The following is a 24,266-nucleotide window of genomic DNA, read 5'->3' as shown; positions in this document are numbered from 1 at the left end:
AAAGTCAGCCAAGTGCAGGTGTTCTTGCAACACTGTAATGGGAAAAACCACAAGGTGGAATTCTCCCTTCCCCCTGCACAACTTTTAAAGATACAGAAGACCTCTTGGAGGCGAGGCCAGGCCAGGCAAACAAGATGTCTTCTGTATCTCTAAAAGTTGTGCTGGGGGAAGGGAGAATTCCACCTTGTGGTTTTTCTCACTACAGAGTTGCAAGAACACCTGCACTTCGCTGACTATCTCTTCTCCTAAAGATACAGGGTCGGTCTCAGGCCAGGAACCTGGCAACCCTAAAGTATACTGCTGCTAGTTTTAATGTAGAACAAATTGTACTTTTGCTGCCGCTAGGTTTGTATTTTGCTTTAAGTGCTGCTTGTTACCTTGTTATTGCTGTTAGAAATTGTACTTGCATTTGTATTGAATATATGGTTTTATGATTATGTTGTATGCCACTCTGGGTACTTTTGGTAGAAGAGTGGGATATAAATATATTATTGTTACTGTTATTGTTGTTGTTTTTATTTTAAACCTTCCGGTATTGTGGCACTGACAGTAGTGAAAGGTTAAGAGACTGAGTCAAATGGCTCATGAGATTTCAAAATACATCTCAAAAAGATGAAACGGTGTCCTTGTCACATCATACTGAAGAGATGTTTAAATTAGTCTCTTACTGGTCTGACAGTTATGCATCCAGATTAAGCACAGTCAGCTTACTATTTTCCATGGTCCTTTGAGTATGCAGCAGCATGGCAGGATGGTAGTCTCCAGGTGAGCCATGAGGATGCTTTTGAAGGTGTGCAAGATTCTGACTGTTCCCTCTGTTTCCTTTCTGGCTGTAAGAGCCACTGCTGTTCTTGGGGGAGACTGTTTGGCCCCTGTAGACTTGAGCTTGATGCTCACATAATCCAAACTTGCTGAGCAAGATGAAGACATCCCTTCGGAAAGCTTTGGTAAAGATAGCATAAAGGAATGGGTTAGCACAAGAGTTGAGTGGGTAGAACAGGACCAGCAGGATTTTTGAGTTACTGACTGTTATCAAAGGTTTGTTCATAATAGCAGATAAGGCATAGAATGAGATTGGTGCCATGCATAAGAAGTCAGTAAAAATCAGCACAGCCATCCTTTTGGCAATGATGGTGTCTTTGTCCCCTGACTTGTACTGGGGGTTCCGCACAGTAATAAAGATTTTTATGTAACATGCACAAATGATAATGAAAGCGATGATATTCAACATTAAAACAATTATAATGTAGGCTTGATCCAAGGGTGTTTCAGTATCCATGGGGAGACAGATGCTCACTTTTCCATAGCTGCTGACTCCAACCAATGGTAAAAGGGCAAGAAGGAAACACAGCAACCAACCACCCAGCATAATAACAGAAGCATGCAAGAGACGGATTTTCTTGTCCAAGCGCATGGCAAAGGTGATGGCATACCAACGCTCCAGAGTGACTGCAGTCAAGGTGAAGACAGATAACTCGCTAGCAAAGACAGTGAAAAAGCCAGCTGTGCTACAACCAGGCCCGGTCTGCCAATCAATAGCATGGTTGTAGTATTCTGATCTAGTGTAGAGATCGACTGAAGCAATCAGGAGAAGGTATAAACCCATACAAAAATCAGCAAAGGCCAAGTTACACATCAGGAATCGTGGGACGGTCAACTTGTAATGGCTGGTGAGAAGAATAAAGAGAACAAAAGCATTGCCCAGAATGGCCAGCAAATTCACAAACCATACCACAATCCGTAGAAACTTGTAGCCCATTATGTCTTCACAGGGGTTGAACTCGTCAGGTCCCGGGGTACAACTAATATCATCGGTACCTGCACAGATAATGTAGTCATAATGGCTGTCAAATGTTGGGATGTTCTCCTGTTGAGGGTTCTTGAGCTCTTGGCCAAACCCAACCTCTTTATTGTCATGCTCTTCAAAAAAGACAAAGTAATGAGAATTTCCATGAACCTCTCTAAATTTGGAGCTCTCGTCATACACAGTCTCAGTGCGGTCTGAATAGTCTTCTGCATAATCTTGGTAAAAGGGCCCCCTGAAAGCAGCTGCAGACCTTTTCTTCCGGAAGTTGTGAGCATTAGTTTGGTTGCAAAGCAAGGACTCCAGGAGTCTAAAAGAAAAGAGAGAAAGAATTAACCCTAGGATACGTAGCTCATGTTGAACAAAGCAAATGAGGTGATAGGAAACTATTAATTGTGATCTAGGCATAAGAAAAAAATATTCTTTGAAATTTGAAGAATTCCGGATCCAGGGTACTACCCTAGGCTTTCTCTAATTATGGCATATACATTTTAATTCGATAACTTTTCACTTTAAACTTTCTGTTATATATTATTCAATTGTTCTGCAATGGTACTGTTCTATTTATTTACATTTATTAAAGCAAATTTCTACACTGCTTTTCCACTACTATAAAAAGTCTACAAAGCTGCTTACAGTAAACATTACAAATCATATGGGGGGCAGGGAAATCCCAAATCTGACAATATTAAACTAGAACAGCAGTTCTAGATAAAACCCAGCAATACAACATAAAAGCAACAAAAAGTACTGATGATAATTAAAAGCTTGGGTGAATAGGATGGATTTGACCTAGCACCTAAACGATGATAATCAGAGTGCAAGGTGAGCCCCTTTGGAGAGGAAATTTCAGAGTTGGGATGTCGCCACAAAAAAAGGCCTTCTCTCCAGTAGTCATCTGCCTCACTTCTTAAAGTGGGGGATGGAGAAGGTCCTCAGAAAATTATCTTAATTGCCGGGCAGGTTCATGAGAAAGAAGCTGCCTAGGTCCCAGATTGTTTAGAATTTAAACTGAATAGTTAAGACTTACCCCTTGGCTTTCTTCCAGTTCTTGAAAGCACAACAGTGACTTTGGTATGACAGAGTAGCATGAGTTAGATAAGGAAAACTCTGTACAGGGGGGAATTTCTTTAGGGTCCAGGTATTTTGAGCCATCAGTTCTTTAAGGTTTTCCAGTCCTCTTGCTGGAAGAGTAGCAATACTTGTCTGGGACACATCACTGAGGATATGCATAGAGAAAAATAAGGGATAATTGATTAGATCAGATGTTCTTAAAGTGCGTCATAAATCATGAGTGACAGAGAACTTCACAGTCAAAATAAAAAATGAAGATACTGATTGCATTTCTCTTTTGGAAGGGTCCAAAAAAATGTAAGCAGTCCTTCATTATAATGAATTAATTAAAATACTATATAAATAACACATAGTCTTCCTATAGCATTTCTGAATGTTCAAAACACCCTTACAAGAACCTTGTAAGGTAGATCAGTGTTATTATCCCCATATTTCATATAGGAAACTGATGCTTCTCCTCTTGCATCTCCTGTTTTGTTAAAACCAGTTTGCCATGCTATCTGAACCAGCAAACTGTGATTTCATCAATTCCTCCAAACCAAGACTGAGATTCAAGATGAAACTATGGCTTGCAATTCTGGTCTGGAGGAATCAATGCCAATTTGGATATCATGGCAAACTATCGTTTAAACCATGTAGTGTTCTATTAAGCCAAGTGCACAAGGGGAAGAAGAAAAGGGGGGGGGATGGAGTGAAAACACACAGTTTGCTTCCCATCCCCTAAATCATGGTTTGAAGAAACTGAGAATGTGATGTCCGAATGTAGCCAGTGGAGTGCCTAAAGCCATAAAGTGAATTCATGGCAGAGATGAACTTTAAACTAGGGATTTCCTGATATGTAGTTGCAACTATGCAACATCAGTCCTCTGTGTGATGGAATATCACAGAATTCTAGGCATCTAGCACTTAAATGTGGAAAATTAGTAAGATGTCAATGGCTGCACTGTGACCTTAGCTTGTTCACAGGTAATTGTAAGTGTTCTTGAATAACACTGATTATCTGGATCCATTTCAATCTAGGTTCAGGCCTGGGTTTAGGACTGAATCAGCTTTGGTCCCCCTGATGGAGGACCTTTACCAAGAGACAGAGACAGGGAGAATGCAACCCTGTTCGTCTTACTTAAGTTCTCAGCAGCCTTTGACACTATTGAACATGGGCATCCTTCTGGGCTTACGGCTCAGCATGGCTATTAGAGGCACGTTGGGGGCAGTCATTCGGAGATTTAGAGCACAGTGTCATCAGTATGCTGATGACACACAGCTCTATTTCTCCATAACATCAGGAGAGGTTGTGCAAGCCTTGGACGAGTAGCTAAATACAGCGGTGGACTGGCAAAGAGCCAATAAACTGAGTTTGAATCCTAGGAAGGAAGCTTTGTGAGTAGAAGCTTCCCGTGTCTGGAAGAGAGGCCATTTGTCTGTTCTGTTCTGGGTTCCATTCCATCTGAAAGACCAGGTACGTAACTGGGGGACACTCTAGGATACATCTTTGTCATTAGAGGCCCAAGTAACTGTTGGAGTAAACAAATATTGCATGGTCACTTTAAGGGATATTTGGGGAATATCCCATGTACCTGTTTATCATGATGTAACTTCCTAATGGGTGGGGTTTAGTCACCTGACTTCCTCCTCCTTTGTCCTGGGGGATTTTTGAATATTCTCCATTGCTGATCTTCCTACCTTTGAGAGAGGCCGCATGGCATGATGCTCTCTCTAAGAGCATCATTACAAACACCAAGATGGACTGAGACTTCTATATTTCTCTTTCTTCTAAGCTAGAGCCTATCTTCTTCTGAACATGTGAAGAGGTTGTGAGTAAACATTCTTTTCTTTTACCTAAAGGATTGTGCCTGTTGTTATTTAAACCCAGGGAAGGTGGGCTGGTTTATATTCTCATTCTGCTGCTTGTATTTTTACAACTCTGCTAAGAAATAGGACCAACCAAATTAGTTCCTATTTCTGTGTGTATTTTTATAATACCGAACAGTAACCTCTGTGGCTAGGAGTGCCTTTTACCAGATTCATCTGGTTTGACAGCTATGGCTGTATTTGGATTCGGATTGCCTGGCCACTATAGTCCATGCATTAGTGATTTTGAGACTGCATTACTACAACACATTCTATGTGGGGCTGACCTTGGGCCTGGTCTGGAAGTTCCAGCTAATGCAGAATGCAGCAAATAGACAGCTATTGGGGGCAGACAGCTGATAGCATGTGATACCTCTGCAAAAGCATCTGCGCTGGCTGCCAATGTGCTACCAGGCCAGCTTCTAGGTCAGCCTTTCCCAACCAGTGTGCCTCCAGATGTTGTTGGACCACAATTCCCATCTTTCCTGACCATTGACAATGCTGGCTGAGGCTGATGGGAGTTGTGGTCCAACAACATCTGGAGGCACACTGGTTGGGAAAGGCTGTTCTAGGTTACCATATTAATATACAAAACTCTGAACAACTTGGATCCAGGATACCTGAAGGACTGCCTGAACCCTTATATCCCAGCTCAATTACTGAGATCACCCAGAGGAGCATGGTTAGTTGTTCCCCATGCTTCAGAAGTCTGACTAGCTCCAACTAGAAGTCAGGCATTTACTGTCTCTGGTCCCATGCTCTCTGCTAAGCTTCAGAAATCTCTTGAATAAGTTTTAAGACAACATTGTTTCCAATTCTTTTAAAACAATTGTCATTTTTATAATTATTCTGTATTGTTTTTATGGTATTTGATGCTTTTTGTACTTGCAAATTTTGTTGTACACAGCCCAGATAATTTTATTGGGGGGAGCAGTCTATATATTCTCACATTGGTTTGCTTGTTTTTCATTATTACAGACAGAGTTAAAGGGGTCACTAATTTGTCTTATGGACTGCCTTCAAGTCGATTCCGACTTATGGCGACCCTATGAATAGGGTTTTCATGGTAGGTGGTATTCAGAAGTGGTTTATCATTGCCTTCCTCTGAGGCTGAGAGGCAGTGACTGGCCCAAGGTCACCCAGTGAGCTTCACTGCTGTGTGGAGATTTGAACCCTGGTCTCCCAGGTCATAGTCCAACACTCTAACCACTATGCCACACTGGCTCTCAATTTGTCTCAACCATTTATTATACAGCCGTGAGAGTGGCGGTATACCATAGTCAGCATGGATTTTTCGCATTCCGCAATGTTAAATTGAAAATACCCCCCATGCCATTTTGATACTTCCCATATGCTCATTTCAAAACAAAACCTTACAAAACTTATAGTCCTGAACTCAGAAATGCTTGCTTAACAACCCTCTAAATGTTCATGGCGATACACAAAACAGTCAGAGAGAATCGAGAGTTCAAAGTGTAAAAAAAGAGAGAGAGAAACCAGACCCCTTTTGGCCTTTTTTCTGACAGAGTTCTCTGTTGAAATGAATTAAAAACCAGCCATGTACACAGAGTACCTGTAATCCTATTATTGACCTTGTCCCATGCTCTGACCTTCATCTTCTACAGTTTAAAAGTTTAAAAAAATGCCTGGCTGATTTTTAATTAATTTAAGAAATTTAGCATTGAACTCAATGATAACGCCAGGCATACTCAGTAAGAACCAACTGTCAGTGTTCTAAAAGCCAGACTCACAGCTGCTTGGCTTGGCTAATCAGGGAGCCACAACCACGGCAGACCTTTGTTTTACTTTAGACAGCCATGGCTACCCCAAAGAATCCTGGGAAGTGTAGTTTGTGAAGGGTGCTGAGAGGAGACTCCTATTCCCATGACAGAGCTCCAGTCAGCTGCTCTGATTGTAACTCTGTGAGGCGAAGAGGGCATCTCCTAGCAACTCTCAGCACCCTTCACTAATTACACTTCCCAGGATTCTTTGGGAGAAGCCATGACTGTCTAAAGTGAAATAAAATTCTGGTGTGGATGTGGTCAGGGACAGTTTTGGATTAAATTTATGTGGGAGGCTACATGTGCCTGCTGTAGAATAAAAAGGTAGGGGAAACACTGAAAAAGAATGATATGGTTCACAATGTTTTCGTATTGGAAAGGAAAGGGACTTCCCATCTGCCCAGTACCCACCCACCCAATCTCTTCCCCTCCTCCTCCCCTCCCCCTTCTCCAGGTCAGTTTCACCTATTCTAAGCATGATTACACAGGAGTAAATCCCACTGAACTAAAAAAGCAGCCAAATAGCCAAACCTGCCCTTCCCTCCTCCTCCTTCCTATCCCCTCCCTTTTGCCCCTCCCCCCTTCCTTTATCCCTCCCTTCCCCCATGCCTTCCAGTCCCCTTCTTCTGCTCCCCTCTTCCCCCTCCTCCTTCCCTCTATGCTACCCTCCCCCCTCCTCCCCTCTGGTCAGTTTTACCTATCCTAGTCATGACTGCAAGGGAATAAATTCCACTGAACTCAATAAGCATGCAAATGATCAGACCTGCTTTCCCCTCCTTCCCCTCTCTTCTCCCTTCCTCCTCCCTTCTTACTCTCCTCCCCTCTTCCTTCTTCCTCCTCCACTGCCCACTCCAGGCCTCCCTCCCCATGGTCAGTTTTACTGGAAAGCAAAAGCAAAAGGAGATAGAAACATGGTTTGAACCCTAAATGCAACAATACAGTGACTAATACGTAGGGACAAAGAGAACTATTACAATAGATATTGTAAAGAAATAGAAGAGGACAACAAAAAGGGTAGAACAAGAGCCCTATTCCAAAATATTAGAGAAATGAAAGGGAAATTTAAACCAAGGGTAGGGACGTTGAATAATCAGCAGGGGAACAGACTGACTGACCGACATGACAAAAAAGGAAGATGGAAGCAATACAATGAAGAACGATATAAAAGCAATACACTGAAGAACTATATAATGGCCCACAGACTGGAAGCGTTCAATATACATCCCAATTCCAAAAAAAGGGGATCCCAGGGAACACAGTAATTATCGAACTATTGCCTTAATATCCCATGCAAGTAAAGTAATGCTCAAGATTCTACAACAAAGGCTCTTACCAGATATGGAGCGAGAAATCCAGACATCCAAGCAGGATTTAGAAAGAGAAGAGGTACCAGAGATCATATTACAAACATACATTGGATAACGGAACGGACCAAGGAATTTCAGAAGGAAATCACCCTGTGCTTTATAGATTACAGCAAAGCCTTTGATTGTGTAGATCATGAAAAACTATGGAATGCTTTAAAAGCAATGCAGGTGCCACAGCATCTGATTGTCCTGATGCGCAACCTATACTCTGGAAAAGAGGCTACTGTAAGGACAGAATATGGAGAAACCGACTGGTTCCCAACAGGAAAGGGTGTGGATAGAGGTGTATTTTAACACCCTATTTGTTTAATCTATACACAGAACATATCATACAAAAAGTGGGATTGGACCAAGGTGAAGGAGGTGTGGAAATTGGAAGGAGAAATATCAGTAATTTAAGATATGCAGACGATACCATACTACTAGCAGAAACCAGTAATGATTTGAAATGAGTACTGATGAAAGTTAAAGAGGAAAGCACAAAAGCAGGACTACAGCTGAACGTCAAGAAGACTAAAGTAAAGAAACCAGAAGATATACGTAACTTTAAAGTTGACAATGAGAACATTGAACTTGTGAAGGATTATCAATACCTCGGCACAGTAATTAACCAAAATGGAGACAAGAAGGCTAGGACTGGGGAGGGCAGCTATGAGAGAACTAGAAAACATCCTCAAATGCAAAGAGGTATCACTGAACACTAAAGTCAGGATCATTCAGACCATGGTATTCCCTATCTCTATGTATGGATGTGAAAGTTGGACAGTGAAAAAAGCAGATAAGAGAAAAATCAACTCATTTAAGATGTGGTGTTGGAGGAGAGCTTTGTGCATACCATGGACTGCAAAAAAGACAAATAATTGGGTGTTAGAACAAATTAAACCTGAACTATCACTGGAAGCAAAAATGATGAAACTGAGGTTATCATACTTTGGACACATAATGAGGAAACATGATTCACTAGAAAAGACAATAATGCTGGGAAAAACGGAAGGTAGTAGAAAAAGAGGAAGGCCAAACAAAAGATGGATTGATTCCATAAAGGAAGCCACAGACCTGAACTTACAAGATCTGAACAGGGTGGTTCATGACAGATGCTCTTGGAGGTCACTGATTCATAGGGTCACCATAAGTAGTGATCGACTTGAAGGAACATATCAACAACAAAAAATGTGGTTATCTGGTATGCTGACAGTGATGAAATGTTTATAAGCTATCAGAGCAGATTCTAAAGTGGAAGTCCTTAAAGCCTTTGAATCATTTATTCCACTTTAATAGTGCAAATTCTGCATAAGATCTGAACAGGGTGGTTCACGACAGATGCTCATGGAGATCACTGATTCATAGGGTCACCATAAGTCATAATCGACTTGAAGGCACACAACAACAACAAAGCATGATTGCACGGGAAAAAATCCCACTGAACTCAATAAGCATCCAAATGATCAAATCTGCCCTCCTCCTCTTCCTCCTGCCTGTTCCCATCCCCCTTCTTCCCCTCCCCATTCCCTGTGGTCAGTTTCACAGGGATTGCAGGATTGCAGGATTGCAGGGGAGTAAATCCCACTGAACTCAATAAGCATGCAAATGATCAATCCATTCTCAGCAAACTTGCACAGGATCCTGGATTAAAAAGCAAAGAAATTCACTAATAGGCAAAAAATCTGGCGGTTTAAGAACGTACCTATAGCCCACAGATATTTCTATCAAACTTTAAAAAGCAGGGAAATTGGGCAGTGAATGCACTAGGGGAGCAGGAGACCTGACCTCATCTCTGAGATATTGTACTGCCCTACAAATTTGTCAAAATGCAAACAGAATTTGGGTTGGTCTTTAATAGTCCATTCCACTTCATGTGTGCTTGGAAGAGTTTGGTAACATGTGCCTCTGAGCATATGGTGAGTTGTGGCAATACCTGCAATCAGCCCAAATAACAGAAACAAGACATGTGCTGGGCTAGATGGACCAAAGTTCTGACTCACTATAAGGTAGCTTCCTATGCTCCTTTGTTCTCCTAGCAACAAAAATAGTCACTGGAACTCTTACCTCTGTGTGATTAGAAAATGCTTCTCTATCCCCATAGAGAAGAAATGTTTGTCAAGGGTTTTTAAAATTTGGACTCCCTAGGAAGCAAGCTTGCTGTCAATAATTTATTAATTAATCTTTCCCCTCCCTTTTTTCTCTTCCACATCGTACATGAGGAGCTTTGGGGTTGCATTCAAGTAAGTCGAGCAGACATAGTGAAATTAGTGAACCTAAGTTAGAATTATCTATTAAATTCAGCGGGTCTGCTCTGAGTAGGACTTAGTTGAATACCACCCTATATTTCAATCCTTTGCGCAGTAGAATTTCTAGTTTTGTTTTTTGCTTTAACTAACCAAGAAAAGATACATTTTTTAAAAAAATCAGTAGCTCCCCAACAAACAGTTGAAATATATGAAATGTTAAGTGCTAACTGAAAAAAGTGTTCTGAGTCCTTTCCCTGACCTGGTTATGAAAAATTCTTACTTTCAGGAAGGAGGAAAAAAATCATGCAATTGTGCAATTTTCTTCCAAGTGCTTCTTCATTTAAAGCTGAAAAAGTTTTCTTACTAAAGAACTAAGTTCTGAGCAAGCCAACTAAAGTATGCTTTCACAAAGGATGTTTTGAAAAAGAATGCATTAGATTACCAAACATGCATTAGATTACCACAACCAATTTGCTGTAAAACTCCACAGAAAGATGGGAAGTGAGAGATTAAGAGGCTAGTCCTTTAACCATCACAAAATATGTACATGACTCCCAACAATGGAATGACTGCAAATGAAAAAGATGCAGTTCAAGGATGTTGCTAGTCATTCCAGTGTGCCAACACTTCACACAAGTGTCTATAGAACAAATTGAACTCAACTTCTCCACAGTTTCTTAGACAAAGAGTTTACTTCTCTGAGTAAGTTAACAGCCCAGGCCCACATTTTTGAGATGTTGCTGTACACTTTACACAAAATCAGAGCTTTCTAAAAGCTCCGCCATGGGAAAATTACATTTGTGTCCCTGGAGCTCTGAGCATTCACAAATGAGACAGTACAAAAGGGCAAGACCCATTTACCTCCAGTCCTTTTAAAATTCTTCACAAAGCTATTGCACTTTGGTGCAGAGTGATGAAAACACATGATTCATTAGCTTTTCTTTCGTCTGTGAATAGTACCTGCTAAACTGGGGCTTTTATGGCCCCGTAGATACCCAGGTTACTACTGCTGCATACACACATTTAAAGCACATTCCCACGCCATCCCCCTGAATCCTGGGAGCTGTAGTTTGTTAAGGGTGATGGGAACTGTAACCCCATGAGGGGTACACAAATGTTCCTAGGATTCTTGGGGGCAGGGGAATGAGCTTTAAATGTATGGTATATACACAGCCTTAGTTAGTCATTAAGCACCACAGGTATGCTGGGCACAAAACAAAGCACAAATAAGATTTATTCCCTACACAGAGGAGGCAAGAGTGGAGGGACTGATAAGATCTATGGCAGATGTGGGGTACCTTTGGCTCACCAGATGTTGCTGAACTACAACTCCCATAATCTCTGGCCATTGCCCATGCTTGCTGGGGTGGTGAGAGCTGTAGTTCAGTAACATCTGGAGGGCCAAAAGTTCCCTACTCTTGGTCTATGGCATCCATAAGTACAGCCTGCTAGATCAGGTCAGTGACCATCTGGTCCAGCATCCTGTTTTCACAGTGGTCAACCAGATGCCTCTGGAAAGTCCACAATCAGAACCTGATCTCAACAGCACTCTCCCACCTGCAGTTCCCAATAACTAGTAATTGATTATATAATTGGCAGCAGAAGATGGAGAAGTTCCATACTTTCAGCGAAAACAAGACCAAGAGCAGACTGCGGTACAGATGATGGACTGGTAACATCAAAAATCAGAGTAAAGCTAAAGAACAACAGCAAAGCAATCATAATGCCAAAATACAATTTTAATAACATCCCAGAAGAATATAAAGATCAAATAAGGAACAGATTTGAGGCTTTAAACTTAGATGATAGAGAACCAGAAGAACTATGGATTGAAGTCACAGACATTATCAGGGAAGAATGCAAAAAGACAAAAGAGCGAAAGACCTAAATGGGTGACTAAAGAAATTGTTAAAATGGTTAAAGAAAGAAGAAAAGCAAAAGGAGATAGAAACATGGTCAGAACCCTAAATACAACAATACTGCAACTAGTACGTAGGGACAAAGAGAACTATTACAATAGTTATTGTATAGAAATAGAAGAGGACAACAAAAAAGGTAGAACAAGAGCCCTGTTCCAAAAGATTAGAGAAATAAAAGGGAAATTTAAACCAAGAGCAGGGATGTTGAATAATCAACGGGGGAACACAGTGACTGACCGAGATGAAATAAAAGGAAGATGGAAGCAATACACTGAAGAACTCTATAAAAGAGATGCCACAATGACAGATTCATTCGCGGAGGAACCATATGATGAAGAACCAGAGGTGAAAGCTGCTCTTAAAATACTTGGAAGAAGCAAATCATCAGGAACAGATGGCATACCAATAGAGTTGCTACAAGCTACTGAGATGGAATCTGTCCACATTTTGACAAAAATATGTCAACAAATATGGAAAACTAAACAATGACCCACATAATGGAAGCGTTCAATATATATCCCAATTCCAAAGAAAGGGGATCCCAGGGAATGCAGTAATTATTGATCAATTGCCTTAATATCCCATGCAAGTAATGCTCAAGATTCTCAACAAAGACTCTTTATCATATATGGAGCAAGAAATGCCAGACGTCCTAGCTGGATTTAGAAAAGGAAGAGGTACCAGAGATCATATCGCAAACATACGTTGGATAATGGAACGGACCAAGGAATTTCAGAAGGAAATCACCCTGTGCTTTATAGATTACAGCAAAGCCTTTGATTGTGTAGATCATGAAAAATTGTGGAATGCTTTAAAAGAAATGGGGGTGCCACAGCATCTGATTGTAAGGACAGAATATAGAGAAACCCATCGGTTCCCAACCAGAAAGGGTGTGAGACAGGGCTGTATTTTATCACCATCTCTGTTTAACCTATACACAGAACATACACGAAAAGCAGGATTGGACTAAGATGAAAGAGGTGTGAAAATTGGGGGGAGAAATATCAATAATTTAAGATATGCAGACGATACCATTCTACTAGCAGAAACCAATAACAATACACAGATCGATAAAAGCAGCGGCTAGCAGATACAGAACAAACTCGAATTGATGCTGGCCTGTTAGGTGGATGGAATGCTTTCGAACAGGCACCAGCCAACAGATCCCATTCCTAGACGTAGTCCATCTCAAAAAGGTTTTGTAGGCCTGTTTGTGAATGAAGTGAATGAAGAGCATTGTAGAGTTTACTTATCACTACTTAAGTCAGGAGAGAGCCGGGGTGGTGTAGTGGTTAAGGTATTGGACTACGACTTGGGAGACCAGGTTTGGAATCCCCACACAGCCATGAAGCTCACTGGGTGACCTTGGGCCAGTCGCTGCCTCTCAGCCTCAGAGGAAGGCAATGGTAAAACCACCTCTGAATACCGCTTACCATGAAAACCCTATTCATAGGGTCACCATAAGTCGGAATCGACTTGGGCAGTTCATTTCCATGTTAAGTCAGGAGGGGTATGGGAATGTCTATTCTCTTGAAAGTAAAGACCTCATACCCTTGCTGAAAATAGCAGGGAGTCAGAATAATTCCTACTGCACTTTCCTCACCAAATCCATAAAACTGCCCCAGACACAATAGCAGATGGCAATCCATAGAGGCTAGGCCTGGGAATACAGAGGGAAAACAATTTGGGCCAACTGAGCACGTAGTGACCATAGCTCACAGATTCTTTGGGGGAAGCCATGACTATTTAAAGTGGTATAATGCCTTTTTAAATCTATAGTACATTTGGGGCCACTGACTGTTTGCTCTTCCTGCTCAACTCTTGTTTGCACTGGCTTGGCCTCTCCTGCACTGAAAAAGCCCATTTAAATGTGCTTACATTTCATTTGATGCCAGGACTGGACACCTACCCTCCCTTCTGTTCTGAACAAAGGTGAGGTGCAAAGAGCTTCTCTCTGTGAGCTAGCACAATGGTAACTGATGTAGGTGCCTTTTTTTCAATTGATGGGAGGGAGCATGTCCACACCATTTTGTGGGCCTGTCTTTTCCCTCACTCTTTTAGATGTGGCAGCTGTTATGGGTCATACCATACCCTCACTGCAGCTATTTTGTGTCATGCCATGCCCCACAGCAACCATTTTGTGACTGATGCCCATAGGGCTTCCTCAAAATTCTGAATGCATCTACTCGACCAAAAAAGGTTGGCGACCCCTGCTCTAGCACTACAATAAGGCTGAGATGCTTCATAAGGCAGCTCAAGACCAGGACAACATGGGACATCTTTGCTGGTCCCAGGTACTCCATCTTCCCCATTTGGTTTTGTGCCTGAAAGACCAAGCACAATTTGTGAAACTACACATCACCATTACTGAGCACAGAGTCCGCCTGTTATATAGCAATATAGCAAGATATACAGTAAAGACAGAGTAAGTGATTCTGTAATTGTAGATAAGAGATCCAGAGTGTTTAAAATGAAAGCCTTTAATGTGCCTAAATTTTTATTATATCATTGGTGGAATAGGTCTCTTGGTCAGAAAAAGGCTGTAATATCCATTATACCTTGTTTTTCCATATTTCTTACAGTTACTTCTAGCCAGCCTCAGAATACCTTGTTTTTCCATATTTCTTACAGTTACTTCTAGCCAGCCTCAGAATGGAAGTGAAACTCCTTAAGGAAGGAAGGCTCAGAGTTGGCAATTGTCAGGCCCAGGATGTGACTCAGGAACCAGACCAACGATTGTAGTTAATTCGTGTTTTATTAGGGTAATGTCCAAACAAAGACTGCGTTTTCTCATGAATCAATACAGGGATACAGGTCCTGCGGCATTGGGAGAAAGTTGACAGAGCAAGGGACTTCTTCCCGCCTGTTCTTTAAGAAGGGGCCAAACGGGCGCGCAATCTTTCGCTCCTCCTTAACTGCCCCTCAGGTACTGCCCGCCATCCCCCCCTTCTCTCCTGTCTTTTCAGCTGTCTGCGTGTGCGCAGTGAGGGGGGAAGCATCACCCCCTCCTCTTCTGAAGTTTCCGATTCCAGGATGGGGGATAGGGGAGGGGCTGATGGTAAACTGCCTCCCCGCTTTTCGGCTGTGAGCAGCCCTCCCTCTTCCCCCTCTTGCTCTGAGCCTGAAAGAGGGGGAAGCATGAGAATGTCCAGGGAGGGCTCAGGCTCCCTGTTGCTAAGCGACCTTATCACTGGCAGTTCCTCTGTTTCGTCTTCGCTCCAAAGGGAGGAAGTTCCTCCCCCTTCCCTCTGCCATCCATCCGAATACTCTTCTCCCAACTCTCCGGGATCCAGCTCCCCGGGATTGGGACCCCAGCTCTGCCTTCCGACACCATCCCCCCTCCCAGGCTGTGCCCCCCTCCCCTTGTCTGGCTTGGGACGGTGGGGAAAACGTTGATGGAAAAGTTTTACCAATTCTGGAGCATGCACATCAGCTGCATCTTCCCATGATCTGTCAGCCACCCCATAGCCTTTCCAGTGAATCAAGTACTGCAGCTTGTGGCGTCTGATCCTGGAATCTAAGATCTCCTCAACTTCAAACTCAAGCTGCTCATTTACCAGGAGTGGAGCTCCGGGAGGTTCCTCTGGCCGTAACTCACTGGGAGGGGCGGCTTTCGTTAAGAGGGATCGATGGAACACAGGATGTATTTTAAACGTGTCAGGCAGCTTCAGTCGGTACGCCACGGGATTGATTTGAGTTTCTATTTCGAAAGGACCCACCCTCTTGTCTTGTAATTTTCTACATTTGCCCGGCATCTGGAGGAAGCGGGTGGACAGCCATACCTGGTCTCCCGGTTGAAGGGGGGGGGGCTCCTTCCTGTGCAGGACAGCAACTCGCTTGTACTCCGTTTTGGCTTCGTTTAACTGCTGTTTCAGTGTCTGTTGTGCCGCTTGCAATTCCTTAAGGAAGTTCTCAGCTGCCGGTACCAGCATTCCTTCTGAGCTGGTTGGAAAGACTTTAGGATGGAATCCATAATTAGCGAAGAACGGGGTTTGTTGAGTGCTGGAGTGCAGAGAATTGTTGTAGGCGAACTCTGCAAAATGCAAATATGATACCCAGTCAGTCTGTTGATAGGACACATAACTTCGTAAATATCTTTCCAAAACGGCGTTCAAGCGTTCCGTCTGCCCATCTGTCTGGGGGTGATGGGCGGAGGAGAGTTTTAATTCCGTCTGCAACTGTTTCCACATTGCTCTCCAAAATTTGGCTGTGAACTGAGTTCCTCGGTCTGAGACTACGCTGTTTGGCAATCCATGCAGCCGGTAGACTTCTTTTATGAATAACTTGGCCGTTTCTTTAGCCTCTAAGGCCCCTGCACAAGGAAGAAAGTGTGCCATTTTGGTAAGTAGATCCACCACTACTAAGATGGCTGTCATTCCTTGGGACTTGGGTAGATCAGTTATAAAATCCATGGAGAGGTCCTTCCAGGGTTCGTGTGGGACAGGCAACGGTTGTAACAGTCCTGCTGGTGTCCCTGTTTGTGTTTTTGTCCGCAGACAGACAGAGCAGGACTTTACATAACTCTCAATATCCCGACGCATTTTAGGCCACCAGAAGTCCTTGGCCACGTTCTGAATGGTCTTGTAAATCCCAAAGTGTCCCGCTGTGATGGAATCATGACACTGGCGTAGGATTCTGAGCCTTAATTCCCCTTCTGGCACATATCTGGCGGTTTTGAACCATAACAGTCCATTTCTCCAGTGAAAGGTTACTTCTGAGTCTTGACCTTGTCCCGTCTCCTGCTGATATTTTAGCATGTCTGCATCTTCTTGTTGTGCCTTTTTGAGTTCCTCTTCCCATGAAGGCTGGCATACTCCCAACGTTAATTTCTCTGGCGGGATTACGTACTGAGGCTGGTCCTCGGATTCACTTTCTTTGTATTGTGGCTGTCTGGATAAGGCATCTGCTCTCTGGTTTTTGGCTTGGGCATGGTAAGTAATCTGGAAGTTAAACCTAGTGAAGAACTGGGACCATCTTATCTGTCTCTGGTTCAGCTTTCTGGCTGTTTGGAGGCTTTCAAGATTCTTGTGGTCGGAGCGCACTTCAATTCGATGAGAGGTCCCCTCTAGGTATTGTCCCCAGTTTTCAAAAGAGTCCTTGATGGCCAGCAGCTCCTTCTCCCAAACTGTGTAGTTCTTCTCTGTAGGCTTTAACTTCCGAGAGAAGTACGCACAGGGGTGCAGCTCCTTCCCTTCTTGGTCTAATTGTAGCAGGACCCCCCCGATGGCAAAATCTGAAGCATCTGCTTCCACTACGAAAGGGCGGTTCGGATCAGCAAAGCGCAGAATGGGCTTAGTAGCAAACCTTCTCTTCAGCTCCTCAAAGGCCTCGGTGGCGTTCTCTGTCCATTGAAACTTCTTCTTCCCCCTTAAACAGTCAGTCAGAGGAGCTGTTAATTTGGAAAACCCTGGAATGAACTTTCTGTAATAATTGGCAAACCCCAAAAACCGTTGTACATCCTTTTTGGTGACAGGTTGGCCCCAGTCCAATATGCAGCTTACTTTCCCTGGGTCCATCTCCACGCCTTCCGCTGAGATTCGATATCCAAGGAAGTCTAGAGACTTGAGGTCAAATCCACATTTCTCTAATTTAGCATACAGGTGATTTTCTCTCAGTCTCTTCAACACCGTCTTCACATGCTGGTCGTGGTCTTCCTGGTTCTTTGAGAACACCAGGATATCATCTAAGTAACAGATTACATACGTGTCCAACAAGTCTCTAAACACGTCGTTCATGAATTTTTGAAAAATTCCTGGCCTTCCACAAAGCCCGAATGGCATGACCAGGTATTCATACTGTCCGTAAGCGGTCAAGAATCCTGTTTTCCATTCATCTCCCTCCTTCATTCTGATCAGATTGTACGCTCCTCTCAAATCCAACTTCGTGAAGATTTTTGCAGAGCGCAGTCGGTCCAGCAACTCTGAGATCAGGGGCAGCGGGTAGCTGTTGGGGATGGTGATCTGGTTCAATGCGCGATAGTCATTACAGGGTCTGAGTTCCCCCCCTTCTTTTTCACAAACAATAGTGGCGCTCCAGCAGGGGATTGTGAGGGGCGTATGAATCCTCGCCTCAGGTTTTTATCCAGGAATTCCTTCAGGGCCTCCCTCTCATTCTCTGTGAGAGAGTAGATTCTCCCTGATGGGATGCTGGCTCCTGCCACTAGATCAATCGCACAGTCGTAAGGGCGGTGGGGGGGTAAAGTCTCTGCCTCTTTTTCATCAAACACATCTTTGAATTCTTCATACTTTGGCGGCAGGGTCACTTGCTCGATCTTTTGCACTGCCCCCGCTAAGGTGTTCTTGATTCCTTCAGGTTGACAGTTCTCCTGGCAATACTGTGAGGTGAACCACACCACCGCCTCCTTCCAACTTATTTTGGGTTCATGCTTTGCTAGCCAGGGCATTCCCAGAATCACCTCAAAGTTTGAGAGATCTGACACGTATAGCGAAATGAACTCTTTGTGCCCAGGGATTTGAAGTTTCACTTCCTCCATGGCTTGTGTCACCCCTCCTAACTTCAGGGGTCTCCCATCGATAGTCTCCACAGCTAGGGGAGTGTCCAGTTTCCACCGGGAAATTCCATGATGCTTGACTAACTTTGCATCAATAAAATTTGTGGAGGCTCCACTGTCAATTAAGGCAGTGGAATTAAACACCACTCCTCTGGAAGTTGTAATCCGAATAGGCAAGACCAACACCCCCTTTGAGGGAGGTTGGATCGTTGGGGGGCCTTTATACAACGCTGCCCCCAGTCCACCGGCCTGCACGTGGACTGGGTGTTCTAGTTTCCCGACGGCTCGGCTTTCCCCCCTTTCAGTCCACAGTCTCTGGCCACATGGCCCGGCTTTGAACAATAAAAGCATAAACGTTCCCGGCGTCGTCTTTCCTTTTCTTCTTCTGACAGTCTTGGCCTAGCCCCTCCCTGTCCCTCAGTTGCATTACCTGCCATCCCTGTAGTGGGAAGGGTCTTGTTGCGGGATGCCGAGGCTGAGTATCTCGGGACCTCCTGCTTCCTTTCCAGGCGCCTTCCTTCCATCCGGTGATCTATCTGTAGGCATAGCCGGATGAGCCCTGGTAGGTCAGCGGGGGGGGAGGTCCTGGCCAACTCATCCAGGATTTCAGCATTTAATCCACTCCGGTACATAAACATCAGGGCGGCGTCATTGTAACCAGTTTCCTGGGACAGAATTTTAAAAGCGTTAGTGTACTCGGAAACAGTCCCTTTAGCTTGCTTCAGAGCGCCTAGTTGCCGCGCTACTGTTTCAGCCCTTTGCGGGTCTTGAAACATCTCGGTCATCTCCTGTATAAATCCTCTGTACCTTCCTAAGACAGTATCCTTTCTCACGAGATACGGAGTCACCCATTTTGCAGCTTCTCCCTCCAGGAGGCTAATCACGAAAGCTACTTTAGCCCCATTGTCTGGAAATTCCGTGTGCCTGACATCCAGATATAACTCACATTGAGCCACGAAGGTTGCCAACTGATCACTTTGTCCCGCGTATTTTGGGGGCAATCCAATGGGAACCTTTACTACGGCAGCTGGAGGGGCTGTTCGCATCTGGTCTATCGTGGCCTTCAAGGTTTGATTATCCATCTTCAGCGCCTTGACTGCTGCTAGCAGAGCTTGAACATCCGTCTGCAAATCAGCTACCTTAGTCCTCAGGAGTTCCACTTCTTCCATCTCAGAAGTGGGGTTCGTCCCCCCCCCACTGCTCCCTTTGACATCTTGTCCCAGTCAAGTGAAGAGAGCGTTGAGGGTGATTTAGGTGGCTCTGTCAAGCTGTCAGGCCCAGGATGTGACTCAGGAACCAGACCAACGATTGTAGTTAATTCGTGTTTTATTAGGGTAATGTCCAAACAAAGACTGCGTTTTCTCATGAATCAATACAGGGATACAGGTCCTGCGGCATTGGGAGAAAGTTGACAGAGCAAGGGACTTCTTCCCGCCTGTTCTTTAAGAAGGGGCCAAACGGGCGCGCAATCTTTCGCTCCTCCTTAACTGCCCCTCAGGTACTGCCCGCCATCCCCCCCTTCTCTCCTGTCTTTTCAGCTGTCTGCGTGTGCGCAGTGAGGGGGGAAGCATCACCCCCTCCTCTTCTGAAGTTTCCGATTCCAGGATGGGGGATAGGGGAGGGGCTGATGGTAAACTGCCTCCCCGCTTTTCGGCTGTGAGCAGCCCTCCCTCTTCCCCCTCTTGCTCTGAGCCTGAAAGAGGGGGAAGCATGAGAATGTCCAGGGAGGGCTCAGGCTCCCTGTTGCTAAGCGACCTTATCACTGGCAGTTCCTCTGTTTCGTCTTCGCTCCAAAGGGAGGAAGTTCCTCCCCCTTCCCTCTGCCATCCATCCGAATACTCTTCTCCCAACTCTCCGGGATCCAGCTCCCCGGGATTGGGACCCCAGCTCTGCCTTCTGACAGCAATGCACTAACTTCAAACTCTCAGCATTGGGTGAAATGGTTCCCCTGTGCCAAAGAGTTAATATTTTGGTTGAATTTGGAACAGCATACGCTACAAAAGTAAATCACTATTTATGAGATAGGTCTCCAGGTGTGCATGTCTGCCTTCATCAAGAGAAACACTGGCTTCATATCTTATATAGCAGGGATGGGGAACTTGTAGACCACCAGATGCTTTTGGATTCCAACTCCCATCAGCCCCATGCAGCTTGGTCAATGAGTAGGGGTGAAGGAGGCCCATCCCTTCTTTGTATGTGCACATTTGGAACACGCACAAAAGATCAAGCCCCTTTTGGGGGATATCTTGTGCATCCCTAGGAAAAACATTACATGTGAACTACCATTAATCTAAGGTTCTGCGTGCAGGTTATTATTAGATGAAATGTGGAAGATCCTGTACGCTTTCCTCTGTAGTCCACACCCACCCACGGCTGCTATTCCCCTTTAAAACATAACATAACACAAATTGTAAGATCATGAACATGGATCCCTATGCCACATCTAGTTCAACCCTTATTTCCCTAATAACTCTGGGCAATTTGTACCCTCCAGATGTTGTTGAACAACAACTCCCAGCAACCCCAGCAAGAACTGCCAATCATCAGCGATGATGGGAGTTGTAGTTCAACAGCATATTGAGAACAAAATGTTCCCCACCCCTGCTGTAGGGTCTCAAACTATCAGACCTTTCTCAACAAGAGCTAAAAAGACATTCACATTTTAAACTGGCAATTTCTGAATTTTCATTAAGTATAATAATAACTGAAGCCTGAGGAAGTTTCCAAATGGAGTCTGCAAGTGCTGGATTCTTTGAAGAATGTACTTGATATATACAGTTAATATGGGCATGTGACAATTCTTGCTAGTCCAAACATGACCATAGAATCATAGAACAGTAGAGTTGGAAGGGGCCTATAAGGCCATCAAGTCCAACCCCCTGCTCCATGCAGGAATCCAAATCAAAGCATTCCCGACAGACGGCTGTCCAGCTGCCTCTTGAATGCCTCTAGTGTCAGACAGCCCACTACCTCTCTAGGTAATTGGTTCCATTGTTGTATGGGTCTAACAGTTACGAAGTTTTTCCTGATGCCCAGTCGAAATCTGGCTTCCTGCAACTTGAGCCCATTATTCCGTGTCTTGCACTCTGGGATGATCAAGAAGAGATCCCGGCCCTCCTCTGTGTGACAACCTTTCATGTACTTGAAGAGTGATATCATATCTCCCCTCAGTCTTCTCTTCTCAAGGCTAAACATGCCCAGTTCCTTCAGTCTCTCCTCATGGGGCTTTGTTTCCAGTCCCCTGATCATCCTTGTTGCCCTCCTCTGAACCTCTTCCAGTTTGTCTGCATCCTTCTTGAAGTGCGGAGACCAGAACTGGATGCAGTATTCAAGATGAGGCCTAACAAGTGCTGAATAGAACTAGTACTTCACGCGAATTGGAAACTATACTTCTGTTAATGCAGCCTAATAGAGCATTTGCCTTTTTTGCAGCCACATCACACTGTTGGCTCATATTCAACGACAATTCCAAGATCCTTCTCACATGTCGTATTGCTGAGCCAAGTATCCCCCATCTTATAACTGTGCATTTGGTTTCTTTTTCCTAAGTGTAGAACTTTGCATTTATCCCTGTTGAATTTCATTCTGTTGTTTTCAGCCCAATGCTCCAGCCTATCAAGGTCCCTTTGAATTTTGTTTCTGTCTTCCACGGTATTAGCTATGCCCTCCAATTTTGTATCATCTGCAAATCTGATAGGCATGCTCTGTACCTCCTCATCCAAGTTGTTAATAAAAATATTGAAGAGCACTGGGCCCAGGACCGAGCCCTGTGGTACCCTACTCGTTACTTCTGCCCAGTTTGAGAAGGAACCATTGATAAGCACTCTGAGTACGATTCTGGAGCCAACTGTGGATCCACCTGATAGTTGTTCCATCCAGCCCACATTTAGCTGGCTTGCTAATCAGAATATCATGGGGGACTTTGTCAAAAGCTTTGCTGAATTCGAGATATATTGTGTCCACAGCATTCCCACAGTCTACAAGGGAGGTTATCCAGTCAAAAAATGAGATAAGAGTTTGGCAGGATTTGTTCTTCATAAATCCATGTTGACTCCTAGTAATCACTGCACTGTTTTCAAGGTGCTTACAGATTGACTGCTTTATCTGCTCCTGAATTTTTCCAGGGATTGATGTTAGGCTGACTGGTCTGTAGTTCCCCGGTTCCTCCTTTTTGCCCTTTTTGAAGAGAGGGACAACATTAGCTCTCCTCCAGTCATCTGGCACTTCACCAGTCCTCCATGATTTTGCAAAGATAATAGACGGGCACTGTGAAAAATGTCAGTGATGGCAGCCCCAACTTCGTAAGCTTAATAGTATCTCTTCTTTGAGGTTGTTTTTCTTTCACTTCCTGTTGTTCATTTATTTATAAAATCATTTTTAACACACCTTTTGGATCCACATGGGTCTCTCAAGGAGGCTCTCAACCGGAAGTGAAAGACATAACACAATAAAAACAATAAGACAATGAAGTAGAGAACCTAAAGCCAGACCAACTAAAACAAAACTTGCAGAAGCAGCAGGAAAATATATATTTATCAACCCAAAAGCTTGGTGAAAAGAAAGGTCTTAATGGAACATCGGAAAGCCAACAGAGGGAGCCAACCAGACTTCCTGAGGCAAGGAATTATATAAACTGAGGCCACAAGCAAAAAGGCTGTTCTCTGTATCATTTTCTAGCCAAACTGACTTCTAGTGTCAGTAGGACACAGTGTAAAGCCTCAGAATAGGTAGGTAGGCTTATGTGTTTGGCACTACCATTCCTGGGGAAAACAGTCATTTGGAACAACTATTAGAGGACACAGTGTCATTAAATAACAATGCCTTAATTTAATGTATCTCTCCCCCCCTTACTCACAGTAGGCTTGGACCACTCTGCACACCCAAAAAAGCATCTTCATCAATAACTCTTAGATATTTGTTCTTATGCAGGTACCTGCAGGGGGAAAATAGCACCAATAATTAGTGGGTATAACAGCTTTTTAGGTTTTAACAGATTTAATTATATGGGAGTGGCAAAAAGTCAGACTAGAAAGCTAAGTCTGTCAATGTTGGATATCAGGCCCACTTTCTTCATAAAGGGCTCATAACAGAACATTGATTGAAAACTTAAAATGAATGAATAATTTACAGACCATCTGTCAGTCAAGGTGAGAAACGTATGGAGCCTGAGCTCTGTTTATGATCAGTAGATATGGCACTGCAATGGGTACCAGAGCTTCAGTGAACAGGATTGAGATCTATGATTAACATCAAAAATTATCAAAATGAAGTAGGGCCAGCATCATTTTTCTGGCCAACAAACAGCTTTTGGGGTTGTTCAGCTGGCCTGTTTCAAGGACTGCAATTTCATTCATCTCGCTACCTATACTGTTCTAGCCTTCATCCAGACTGTTAAAAAAAATCACAGTGGCTGACTTCGGGGTATATTTGGACCCCAATGAGATTTCCAATGGAAGGATGGGATCACTTTGTACCCCAGAGACCACTTGGGGGGGGGGATCACCACAAGTGTGCTTGACATTACCAAAGCACCTTGAGCCAAAAAAACCCCCAAAACCAAAAACACCTCTTATTCATTGCATTTAAACTGGGGGGTTTGGGGACTCCAGTGTTTTTTTTCCAGAAGGAAAACAGTAAGTGGTAACAGGCTGAAATTTGGGGACAGTGTACGGGTGGCAGTTTGTGACCTAGATGGACAACTCTGTTGGTCTACTCATGTGTAAAAATGTTAAAA

At 43.9% G+C, this 24,266-nt stretch overlaps 1 protein-coding gene across 1 annotated transcript in view; it reads right to left on the bottom strand.

Moving 5' to 3' along the window:
* Positions 1-530: 530 nt before the first annotated feature.
* TSHR (thyroid stimulating hormone receptor) overlaps positions 531-24,266 on the bottom strand; it is an 81,422-nt gene continuing 57,686 nt past the window's right edge. The window contains exons 8-10 of the mRNA XM_061613236.1: positions 23,388-23,465; positions 2,835-3,023; positions 531-2,114 (exon numbers count right to left, since the gene is read on the bottom strand). Coding sequence (XP_061469220.1) covers positions 680-2,114; positions 2,835-3,023; positions 23,388-23,465 — 1,702 coding nt within the window. The 3' untranslated portion in view covers positions 531-679. The remainder of the gene's footprint in view (positions 2,115-2,834; positions 3,024-23,387; positions 23,466-24,266) is intronic.

The sequence above is a fragment of the Rhineura floridana genome, chromosome 2 (assembly GCF_030035675.1).
Source record: "Rhineura floridana isolate rRhiFlo1 chromosome 2, rRhiFlo1.hap2, whole genome shotgun sequence".
Classification (NCBI taxonomy): domain Eukaryota; kingdom Metazoa; phylum Chordata; class Lepidosauria; order Squamata; family Rhineuridae; genus Rhineura; species Rhineura floridana.
The sequence above is the reverse complement of the archived record's forward strand: the minus strand, read 5'-3'. Positions and strand labels throughout refer to the sequence as shown.